Source organism: Ixodes scapularis, unplaced genomic scaffold (genome assembly GCF_016920785.2).
Source record: "Ixodes scapularis isolate PalLabHiFi unplaced genomic scaffold, ASM1692078v2 PGA_scaffold8__174_contigs__length_109621045, whole genome shotgun sequence".
Lineage (NCBI taxonomy): Eukaryota > Metazoa > Arthropoda > Arachnida > Ixodida > Ixodidae > Ixodes > Ixodes scapularis.
This window is the reverse complement of record NW_024609883.1, coordinates 22351205-22363533: the sequence shown is the minus strand read 5'-3', so window position 1 is coordinate 22363533 and position 12329 is coordinate 22351205. Positions and strand designations below refer to the sequence as shown.

Sequence of the window (12329 nt, the reverse complement as noted above, 5' to 3'; positions counted from 1 at the left end):
TTTATGTTGTCCCTTAGAGTGCCTGTCCTTGCAATCTAATGCGCCAAAGCCGTATTTTGGAGCTTTTGCTCGCCGTATAATCGCTCCGCAGCAACTAAAACTGCTGCATTAGCTGACAAGAAGGCGGAAGAACGAATTACAAAGCACAAGCAGCAGGGATAGTAAACTAATGTCCTGAGCTACTTAGACAGGTTATGAAACGATATCGGGTTGGAATGTTATGCATGACTTTGCAGAGGCGTGCTGGTCCTAGTCTAGCCCAAGCATACTCGCGCAGACTGCCACTGATTCAGAAGTTCCTTTGTTGCTACAAAAATCGCGAGGATAAAAGGGGTCTATTTCTTTCAATCTTGCCTTCGTAAAGCTTGATGGCGTAATTGTGGAGTCCAAACCACCCACCTGACGACAGTCGAGCGGGGCTCATGGATTCGACACGAGAACTGCATGAGCACTCGATTTTGGCTCGTAACAATCAACGAATCGGCGAACACTTGGGTAGTGGCTCGTGTCCAACCACTGCAGTGATGAGAATAGCCGTACTTTAACGATACCTAGAAGCTCAGATGCCTTTTCTACTTTGCCAACCCCAGCGCATGGGTATGATCAACGTTGAGGACAAAGGATAGGCACCAGGCCACATGGCCGCTTGTTCTCGCTTTGAGTTAAGGAAACGAACGATATTTATATTTCTCGACTTTCTTTTTTGTTTCCAACTGCCGATGCCTAAAAAAACGGCATGTTTATATAGTCATTAACGTTAGGGAACGATTCTAAGTAGTATTCAGCAAAAGTAGAGACATCGTTTCATGAGCCCTTTAAGCAATCAATGGCTGTAGAAAACTTCCACCATATGTGACTCGCAGAGTGTGTCACAGCACAAATGTGTGATCTGTGGATTTGCCGGTTCCTTTCCTTCGGTTCAAAGAGGCTCCAAACTAACGGTGTGAAGGAAAATGTTCCTTCCTGAGGCAACATAATATAGTGTTCGTCGATATCTTAATTACGTTAAGTAAATTGCGAAACGTCACGGATATCCTGTTTGAGCTAACAATGCTGTACGGTGCCCGTGATAAGACTACTTGGTAACTTGACAATCAAATGACTGAGCGATTATACCGAAAGTAACCGTGACTTTTTTTACATTTTTTGTTGATGCTTAGTTTCGCTATTGGTCTTCTTTATGTACGTACACATGTTTTTTGAACGCGCCGCAAGAAGTTTCAACTGCTGAGTTTCTGTCGTTGACGTGCTACTTCGATCCCTACCTCTTCTCGTTGATAAATGATTGAAGATGCCGTTCCCGAGAATTGTTGCGGCTTCAATTGAGGCGAAAAGAGTGATCGAATTTTTTAGTCGAAACCCCCAATCGTTCGTAACATAATTACCTAAACTAGGTGCCCGATCGATTGATATCAAATAAAAGGGGCGATAAATTAAAAAGTCTCGAGGTACACCTAAGCACTTCTTATGAGTTGTGAATGCGAAAGCATGCAAGCCGCTCGTCCACTTCCTTATTTCGTCTGCTGCGTACTTTTCGTCAATTAAAACTTTTCGTCGCCGGTCAGTGCGCGCGCTCTCCTCGGCGCAATAACCTTGGACGCTCCGTGTTAACGGCGCGCTGACGGACACGCTGCGCCTTGGGGTGGCGGTCGTTGAAACTGATGTGCAGCGGCCAATGAAAGCCTCGTCGACGCGCGCCATCCAATGGCATTGAAGCCGAAAATCCATCAGCTTTACTCCGCTCCTTTGGGATTGGGGAATTTAGGTGCCGTTGGCTAGCTTGTCGCGTAGTTTCATAGCTTGGAGCTGGCTTCACTTGGAGAAAGGATCTAAGGTGCCGTTTGGCGCGGCTTCAAACCTGATGACATCGGCTCGCTCCATAAAACAGTTAATGCTTTAGCATTAAAACAAAATCGTTCAGAAAAATTTAACACCAAGTAACCAGATGACATGTGACGCATTGCGTAAAGGCTCCACGCAATCGCTGCACGTCTGAGCTTTCGCTGTTGCCTCCGCTCCTACAGAGCTGAGAACTAGCCTTTCTCGCAGCCTGTGACTGCAGCGTGGCGGGATCCCTGGGACCTCAATGCAACAAGACCACTGGCCAATGCAACTGCCGACCCAGTTTCGCGGGTCGTACCTGCGACAGATGCCAGGTGGGTCTCACTCACGACACTGGGTGGCTAGGTGGGCAGAAACCTCTGCGCCGTGTACACTCTTTCATGCCCTTCAGTCTTTCTAAAGAAACGCAGGGTAGAAGGAGCCCTGCGCACACATCATCCTCGCTCCGCAGCCAATGGGATAGTCGGATTAAGTAATAAGAACGTCAAATCAGGAAGCAGAAAGATTATAGCCTCTGTTCTGCATTTCTTAAAACGTCAGTGTTTATAATTACACGGTCACACGACACTGTCACGAGGCCAGGGGCAGTTAGCTGAATCGCAGTCGCCGAGAGTTACACTGTAGAGCAGTGGTTCGAAAAGGGGGTCCGCTGACCCTTTGGGGTCTGCGGAGGCATTCTAGGGATCCGCGAAGCCCTGCCTCATCAGTCAAGCCCAACAATAAAAGTCGTCCAGTTTTAGATTGAAAATAAACTTTACAATTTCAGGGTAATTTTTTCGTGTCTATGTCTATTGGAGAAATTCACTTCACACTAGCCATTAGTCTGTGGGCAACTTTGGGATCAGAAGCGTTGGACCAGGTTGCCTGCATGTTAAATTAGCCCTGGTCATTTCCACCGCGAGGGGCTAAGTGCAGTTGGCCACGCGAGCGGCGCTCCGCCGCTGATAAAAGGCCGTCAGAGCATATGTACCAGGAGCTGGGGATTCTGGCGCGGGCGATAACAGTCGATGAATGACTACGTGTTGTTGAACCAGTGCATTGTGTCATTCTCCGAGACAGGTAGCAGCGAGGGAAATTCCAGAAGTTATATCAATTTATAAATCATTATCGTAGTGAACCTATTCGCAACTCCAACGCCCTATAGGTGGCGGGGCGGTAGTTTCAAGATGGCGGAAGAGACGGGGATAGATTCTCCAGGATTTCCCATGGGCCTGCTCGCTGACGCTGGTCAGCGCGCTATAAATGATTTATTTGCCTACTAATGCGAAGCGGGTAGGGCAGGGTCATATTGCAGGTGACGGGGACGTTGATCCGCTGTTAGGAAAACGAGCATGCTGATATTTAAAAGTTGCAGAAACAAAAACTTGCAAAGCTTTGTGGTGAGCAAGCGCGTTTTAGGCACCGGCCACGTCACTGTTTGTGGCGGAATATTTTTGAGGGTGATGAAGATATCGTGTCTGCGCTTTGCCTGGCCATTTGTGCTCTAAAAAGTGAGCCGCGCAAGGTGACTGTCAAGTTCCGGAAGAGCAGCGTTCACAGTATTCGTGTCTTCGCATCACAGGCTCACAACTCGTTGCTCACCGCCTCGGTTTTAGTGTATTGCAACGTGTGATCAAACTGCTTTCTGGTTATTGATAAGAAGTTTGTTACCGCAGGCTACCGTGCGGTGTAGCATTACAACCGGAAGCTCGCGCTGCGCCTTTGAAGCACAATTTTTAGCGCGTGCCAGGAGCGTTGCCGTGCTCACGGTAGCCAACGGTAGCTTGCGGTAACGCTATGCTAAAACTGCCTATTAACACAATCGGCGTGTTTAGTAGTTTTATTTATTGCTCTATCGAAAATAAATATTTAATATACCGTACATGTTGTACCCTGCTATTTGCAACGTTGCGGCCCCTCTAAGCTCTCGTCACGAACGACTGGCTAAAACAGACACGCTTAAAATGCTTCGAGCATTTCTTTATTTGCTTTGTAATTACCTGAAAGCAAATATGCGTAATCTGTTTTATGAAAGTGCTTGTAATAAATAGTCATGTTCCTTGTAACGGCCTTAAAACGCTAACCCATACCCGATGTGTATTGCTCGACATACCGTTGCGTGACGAGTTTTCTCCTACTTAAGGCAAAGAATAGACTTTCCGTAGACTATACGCTAGAGCTCTTCATTATTAGTGGAAGCGTTTGCCGTCACGTTGAACACAGATTGAGCTGGCGGCCATGCACTAGACCAGAAATCCGCAGCGTATGCGATATGCGAAAAGTCCCTAATGAAATTAGACATCCCGGTCCTTCGTGCAACGCTGTTGCAAGGCGGAGCACAAGAATTTCTATTTTTACGCGCACACCTTTTTTGCTAAAACGGCTTCCCGCATCAAGGCCGGCAGTCCCTGTCACCGTCTCTGCGCCGCCGCCGCCGCTGCCGTCCCCGCTCCTCTGGTTCTCCGTTCGTCCCTTCCCCTCACCACGAAGGTGGTCCTTCATGAGCTCCGCCGATTCACTAGGGGTCCGCGAAAGATCACTGGTTGAGAACCAATGCGTTTGGGGCGTTTAGCACGACGTAATCCGGGCTCGCAATCTCGTCGGATGACGTGCTGATGAGCTTACGCCGTATGTGTTTCTATGCGTAGAGGCACTGTTTTTCAGCTCCCTAGAGTTATTTCGCGTCGTGACCAATTTCACCAGCCACAGTAGTTTAAAAAATTTCTCCAAACAAGGGGAGGGAAGGTGGTAGAAAAAAACAAAGAAAAAAGCTGCTACTTTAGCTTGACGAGGCCTCTACCTCCCTTTACACTACAGAGCAAAACAGGACATCTGCAAAGGCCCACATGCAGAACCAAACAAATTCATAATAATAAAGGGAAACTTACGAAATTTGAAATATACCCTTCGTGTTCAGAAATAGGCTGAATATATTGTCCGTAAATGACAATCGCACGTTTGTATTTTGAGCCTGGAGGCGGTGTTTTTTTGTTTGTTTGCTTTTTTGTTATAAACGGTTCACCCTGGCATACGCTCGGAGAGCAGCCAGAAGAGAGCACGTGACATCCAGCGCAATCACGATGTAGATTATCTCCGGACAAGCGAAGTTGCGGCGAGGCTCGTCCGCAAAGCCATTCCATTTAGCGCTCTCTCGTTGGCACCATTTCGTTCGACAGCAGCGCCCTCTCCATACATCTGGGAAATTCAGTGGGTTCGGCCAACACCTCCTAGAAGACAAGGCCGTAGTGCTCTTCTCGTGACGTCGCAAAGGAAGGCCATCGGGGGCGCGCGTCGAAGCGAATGCAACGCGCGTAGATCGACCGTCGTAACGCGTTTTTAGTCACATACGCGTGTCATATTAGCTAAAATGAAAGCTGCACATAGCAACGGGTCTAGAAAACATTTTATTACACGAGCAAAATATTACATCGCTAAATAATCGGTACGAAATGGCACGAGGTATGCGTACAAGAGGTCTATCGAAAAATATGATTGTTTTAAGTCGAAAACATTGGGTCATGCAATTATTGTTGTAGGAATGCATATTTTATATAGAAATACTTTGACAAAATGGCGAGACACGCAGTGATTTTGAAACAGCAAAACAGAACAGTTAAAAATCAGGTAGACATAGTCAACGCGAACAAGGCAAGACAAGCGTTTCTCACGACCATGTAAGCGACGTTATCGCGTGCAGTCACTGAATTCTTGCATCATACCCCGGCCACATGGCAACATTAATGTAATTTCGATCGAATGACATTATAGGGTCGACAAATCCGCTTGCGGCGCTCGTATAATCAATCAAGACCGCGAGCTGATTAAATCCTACATCACTGAATGAAAATATATTAACGTTTCCCTGTGGCAGGTGTACTAAACTTACTACTTAGTATACTAATTTACTTCTCCCTATGGGCTCGAGCTGCCTTAGAACAAAACATAACTTATATTGTATATAATAATACTATCACCTTAATACAGTTAAGATTCTAGTATAAACGCAGAAAAGGCAATAAAATAACTTTAGTATAAATAAACACAGAACCACAAACAACTCACTTTCAATAATCACACAAACTTGATTTTCATCTTCCAGTGAAAACTTGATTAGCGCGCATATTTACAAATGTCGACGCAACTGCATACGAATAATGACAAGGAATAAAATTGCAATTTATCATGCGATTAAAAAAAAACGATTGCAGTATCTTACTTGCGTCCTACATGAACAAGAAAGCCCGTTGTTGTGAGGTTCTTTGTGGTTAATAACCGACAAGATTCAATGTCCTTCGTTTTTCATAAAAGCTTGTATTTACAAAAAAAATCAAAGAGTTCATATGCTTATACAAAAAAAGGAAAACTTAGTTAAAGAAATGAAAGAAAGGAAAACGCATCAGTCACCATGTCTTTGAATTCCTGTGCAGCAGTGTGTCTTGCGCTGTTGTTGTCGGCCCACGGTTGTGGCTGGAAGTCAGGAGCGGGAGCGGTTGGCTTCCGTCGGCGGCCCCAAGAGTCACCGCAACCAGTGCTCGCGCAGTAGGAAGCCGGGCAGCGTGGGTTTCTATGGGCTGCCCTCGCTGGAACAGGCTGCTGGTCAGGCAGTAGGAGGCCGCCGATTGACCTGGCCGATGGTGTCGTTCCACACCCTCTGCACGTTCCCTTCGGCCCGTCTCCTTTCACGCGCTCTCTGCACGCACTCCCAAAACTTCCCTTCTTCGTCATCTTCCTTTCTCCCTCTGGGCCGATCCATGGGTTGACTTGCACTTCTTCTTTTCCACATTGAGTCACATCATCACAAGGAGCCCCCCTTTAAGTTTTTTTTTTTTTTTTTTTTAAGTACCAAAAGAAATTACATACACAAAAAAAAAAAAACCAAGACCATGATGATGTGCGCAAGTTCATTGGAGCCTAATGAGATAACCCGCACCCACATTCTTTCTTCTTTAAATGTACTTCACGCGAAACGAGCACTCTTGAGGCATCAGACCTCAGCGTAACACTCGGCTGTTAAGTTGTTTCGCCTTGTTTCGATATTGTATAGGATGGTGGGTTGTCTGAACAACAAAATGCGTTCCATACAAATGCACACGAACCTACTCTATTACCCAGACCATGACCCAGGAATGTTATTGTCCTCATACCGACTTCGCACTTCATGGGTTTACTGTAATACCGGCTTGTCGCATTCTCTCAAAAAACTGCTTTAACGCCTCCACATGTTCTCAAATTGCCTTGCAAATACGCTCCCAAATATGCATAACCCGAGGTATATTACTAAAGCAAATTCTAACGATAAATTATTACAGTTCATTCTACTTTGCGCTCCTCTCAATCGTAATGAATGAATCGTAACGAAGAATCATTTGAATCCACTACGCTTCTTTTAACGCTCGGTGATAATGCCCACCATCGTACCAAAGCACTTCATACGCGACGAAGAATTTTCTGGCAGTTCTCGATCACAGTGCCTTCCGGACCAGTTCGTCGAACATCTTCTTCATGAGCTCCAGGTGCATCTTGTCTGTGCCGTCGCGTATCCGGCGCTCCTTCTCCTCCATGTCTAGCCTTCTGACCTTGACCGCCACCTCTGCTTCAAACTTGGTCCTCTCAAAGGCCAGCCGCTCTTCGTCGAGCTTGAGCCTTCGCTCCTGAAGCTGCAGTTCTTTTTCCTGGATCATTTGTTCCCGGTCCACTTGCCTTTCAAGGAACTCCTGCCGTCCATCCTGACACTTCCTCTTGGCCTTTCCATTTCCGTGCTCTATGGTGTGCTCTCCGGGCGAGACGGAAGGGTCGGCTCCTGCCAGGCTGTAGCCCTTCAGGAACTCGGTCGGGACGATGTCGTGAAGATCTATCTCCGGGACGGGGTAAATATCGGTCGGGCCCAGTGGCGAAACCACTGTTTGGGCCTCAGGGTCCCTCGTTTTGAGGCGAGGCCTCGGGTAGAGCACTCTGCGGGGCTTGGGGTACACCGGCTTCTTCATGTCGAAGACCTGCTGCAGCAGCTTCTCCTTCTCCAGGTGCTGCTCGTGAGTGGTTGACCTGCTTTTCAACCGCTCCTTGGCGTCGGTGTCACCCCACTGCGAGAGCCGCAGGTCCCCCCGTTCCCTAGCACTCCCACCGTTACTAAATTGGTTCAGCCTACTCGGCATACTACCGTCGACGGCAGCGACGATTTCACCTTCCGCGTCAGACACCTTCAAGGTTTGCTCGGTCGAGCCTTTCGCCCCATGAATATTCCCTACGATAACGTCATAGAGAGGACGGTTCATACACTTGGCGGTTACCTGTCCCGTTAGGAACGGCGACACAAGGCGAATGTTTGCCTCTGGCAACATCAGACACGTCCCGTCCACTAAAAATACGGGACTGACTTTGCCAGTAAAATATTCAGATGCGACCAGTTCCCGGCGCACTATCACGGTGTTACTCCCGGTGTCCCTCAACACCTTTACTGCTTTGCCGTTCAAAATCCCATCTGTGATTGGCATAACTTCCGACAGAATTGGTCTCGCCTTTTCAGTCATATTCATGGCGGGCGTTCTGAAGGCGTTTCTTGAGATTTTCTTCCTTCCCCGTGCGAACGCGTCCGTCTTACCAACAGGATCATCATCGGGTTCTACGAAACATGAAACTTCTGTCTTTCCGTTCTTTCCTTGCCGACATGATCTGGACTCGTGGCCTGACCTCCGACACACTTGACAGAATACTTGTGTTTCTGGCTTCGATCGGCAGTCTGCTGCCTTGTGGCCCAACTTACCACACAAGAAACATTTTATCTTTGGAGCGGGTTTGCTGCCTTGCACATCTTCCTTCCGGGAATCTAAGGCTTCCTTGGCCTCCTTCCTGAAGTTGGCCAGATTAGGCTGGCCCCGCGCCTCCAGGAAGTGGTCCGTCATTTCAACCAGCGCCGATATGGTCTTACAGCTTCTTTCCTTTAAGAAGACAGCCAGCCTAGGATGGCAATTCCGAAGGAATTGCTCCCCGATCATCTGGTCACGAATCCCCTCATACGTTTTTGGGCATGCGTTTATACTGGTCCACCGGTCGAAGAACCCTTCTAGTCTTGCAGCAAACTGGCTCCCTGTCTTTCTGTCCAACGGCTTGCTCTCTCTAAATTTCTCGCGGTACCCTTCTGCCGTGTACCGAAACCGCTGGAGCAAAGCCCTCTTCACCTTATCATAATTCAGAGAGTCTTCAGGTGACATCCTACCTATGACCTCCAGAGCTGGGCCAACCAGGCACATGCTTAGAGCAGTCGCCCACTTCTCTTGCGGCCAATCTTGCCCCTGAGCTACACGCTCAAATCTCCTCAAATACGAGTCGAGATCGTCCCTTTTGTCATCGAAGGGAGGCATAAGCTTGTGCGGACTAGGAGATAGCGATATAGATGCGCGACGTGACCCTTCACTGCCATCTGCTCGTCCTATCTCGGTTGCGCTAGCCTCTGCAAGACGAATCTTTAGTTCGATAATGCGTTGCTCACTTTCTGCCTTGAGGCGCTGTGCTTCCCTCTCAGCAGCCCTCTCTTCTCGTTGGCGTGCTCGCTCCTCGTCCACCCAAGACCTCAACTCCGCTCCTGCCAGTCCCAACTCAGCGCCCAAAGACATTAACTCTTTAACCTCCATTCTGATTAATTATTGTTACGTAGAAAAACGAAGGAACAGAGTATCTTGTCCTGTCGCGGACGCCAGTTAATTGTTGTGAGGTTCTTTGTGGTTAATAACCGACAAGATTCAATGTCCTTCGTTTTTCATAAAAGCTTGTATTTACAAAAGAAATCAAAGAGTTCATATGCTTATACAAAAAAAGGAAAACTTAGTTAAAGAAATGAAAGAAAGGAAAACGCATCAGTCACCATGTCTTTGAATTCCTGTGCAGCAGTGTGTCTTGCGCTGTTGTTGTCGGCCCACGGTTGTGGCTGGAAGTCAGGAGCGGGAGCGGTTGGCTTCCGTCGGCGGCCCCAAGAGTCACCGCAACCAGTGCTCGCGCAGTAGGAAGCCGGGCAGCGTGGGTTTCTATGGGCTGCCCTCGCTGGAACAGGCTGCTGGTCAGGCAGTAGGAGGCCGCCGATTGACCTGGCCGATGGTGTCGTTCCACACCCTCTGCACGTTCCCTTCGGCCCGTCTCCTTTCACGCGCTCTCTGCACGCACTCCCAAAACTTCCCTTCTTCGTCATCTTCCTTTCTCCCTCTGGGCCGATCCATGGGTTGACTTGCACTTCTTCTTTTCCACATTGAGTCACATCATCACACCCGTTAATAAGTTGTTTCTCACCTGTCGATCGTATCCATACGTCCCACAATATCCGTGACGAACACATTTGAACACGAACTCCAAGAAGCCTCTCTTTGTCGAGAGAGAGGTCTATCGATTAGTCGACCAGAGCCTTCGTTGGCTAGTTGTCACACGTCACTCAAACCGTAGCAGGACTTGTTTCACGAATGCACGTAAATGCCGTAGTATCAAGCGAACACAAAAAAAAAACTACCCGAGACTACGGTGATGACAGAAATACGACGGGAAACAAGTCTCAAAAGTACCACACACGAGAGCAGCGGCGACGAAAGGCTTAACGTTGTCGACCCATCTCTTGCTGGTGTGCGCTCCCTGCGACAACGACTGGATTTCTTTTCGGTTTGCTTCCCTTCTGAGATGTCTCAGCGTTCCTTTTCAGACAGTCAGCAGCTCACACACAACGTAAATTTACCAGAATCGGAGCCATGTGGCATCAGCGGCATCGCAGCCGGTCCTTTCGAAAAGTGTGGGGTGCTGCGGAACTGCACGTAGTCTCGCGGTTACGGGAATACTCATAAATATAATTTTGGTACTCTCAACCTTGGTAGCGCGTTATATAATACGTTTATATTATATATATAATAAATTGTACAAGACTGCGACTTTAAAACGTATATTAATGTCGGATAAACGCGCATGAACGAACACCACCGCGCCGCTTGTCAAGGGACATTGTTTTCACGTCGATAGCGTATTCTCACGTAGTTGCGCCATGGACTTCCTTCCTCTGCCATTGTGACGTAACCTCTCAGAGCGTTCTGGCCTTCTTCTCTAGGAGGTGTTGGTTCGGCGCGGTAAAATGAGAGAGAGGGCACGCGCCCGACTCCGCTAGCAGATGAAAAAACGGGAGGTTGCCATTCTCCACCTTTGGGCTGTATCGGCGGGCTGTACGGAACATTGAACTTTCGCTCGTGGCTGCCGTTGTGAAGTGGTTCGCGTTCTTAGAATAGTTATGGCTACTCCAAAATCAGCCTAGAGCTCTCTGTTGTTCTAATTCGGTAAATGATAAACTAGCATATTTTTTTTTCGTTACTTAAATAGCAGTTAAGTCAGCCGGCAGCACTACGCTCAACTACTGCGAGTATTGCGGCAGGAGAGCACGTTTTTATTTATTATTTCAAACATCCATTCATGGTCGCTAAAAGCCTACACCAGTACGAACTCTGTATAGTAAAAAAGGTACAGCCACCGGATTCACTTTTCGCCGGAGAGACCGGCCAGTCTGACACAGTTTTCCCTTTATTTTTATTTTTTTTTTTTTCACGCGGATAACAGCGCAATCGGACTCTGTTAGTCTTTTTTATCTAGCATAGTAATACACGATAACTGGCGTACCAAAATCTGCGCATCTGCGCTTGAAATTTCCAAAATGACGCGATTTTAAACAGAGTATGTACGCTAGCCGGATGCTAGGTACTGCTCACTCGGCGGAGCAGACGACATACGGGCGAGAGGGCGAGGGCATTTTTTTTTTTCTCTTCCACCCTCTCTGCTGTGACCCTAATGGAACGCCATCTCTGTGACGTCACGGCGCGGTGGTGGCGCGTCGGTCGCACTTCCGGTCTGGGGCTGTGGGCAGAAGTCCCCATGCCAGACGTGTATTCCTGCGTTGTTCTGAAGGGAACCAGACAAAAACCTGCCTTCTCGTCAAAACGCCGGGACTGGGGCCGTACCAAAAGAGACGAGAAACGTTTGAAGGTCAGTTTTCACGTGTTCGGTTCGTCCGAGAATCTGGATATGTGCCGTGAAAAGGGAAAAGCAGACGCCGTCGGACAACGTTTGCTTGGACGGGATGGACGGGAAGCACTTTGAGTTGAATTCACGGATACTTGTGGTTATCAGATTTATTTGTTTTGTTCCAACATGAACGCCAGAAAGCCGTCAAGTTGTGCGGACCACTTGCGGACTACGTTCAATGCGTCTTCAAGTTCAAACGGCCGCCTGATCGTTCGAGCTATCGTCTGCTCTTTTAAACGTTTCTGCTTGTCGTCTGCTCTCTTAGACGACGCCGGCCCGTAGACCAAATATTGGCCCGGTACTTGGTATAAGAAGTAAGTGCAGGTCTCAAAAGACTTAAGTTTGAAGGTTGGTAAGCAGGCTCGATGTAAGCAGTAAATACAAGGAGAGGTTGATCATTGTTACCAGTGACCATCACTGACTTGCTATGCCTAATAGACTTGGCCCGATTCTGCTTGCGACTTTTAGTATCG

The 12329-nt window shown here is 48.0% G+C and overlaps 1 protein-coding gene across 1 annotated transcript in view; it reads left to right on the top strand.

Annotated features, from left to right (window-relative positions):
• The window catches only part of LOC115324735 (laminin subunit alpha-1), a 143585-nt gene that overhangs the window by 59104 nt on the left and 72152 nt on the right, over positions 1-12329 (top strand). Inside the window, exon 20 of the mRNA XM_029985369.4 lies at positions 2050-2156. Within this exon, the coding sequence (XP_029841229.2) occupies positions 2050-2156 (107 nt within the window). The remainder of the gene's footprint in view (positions 1-2049; positions 2157-12329) is intronic.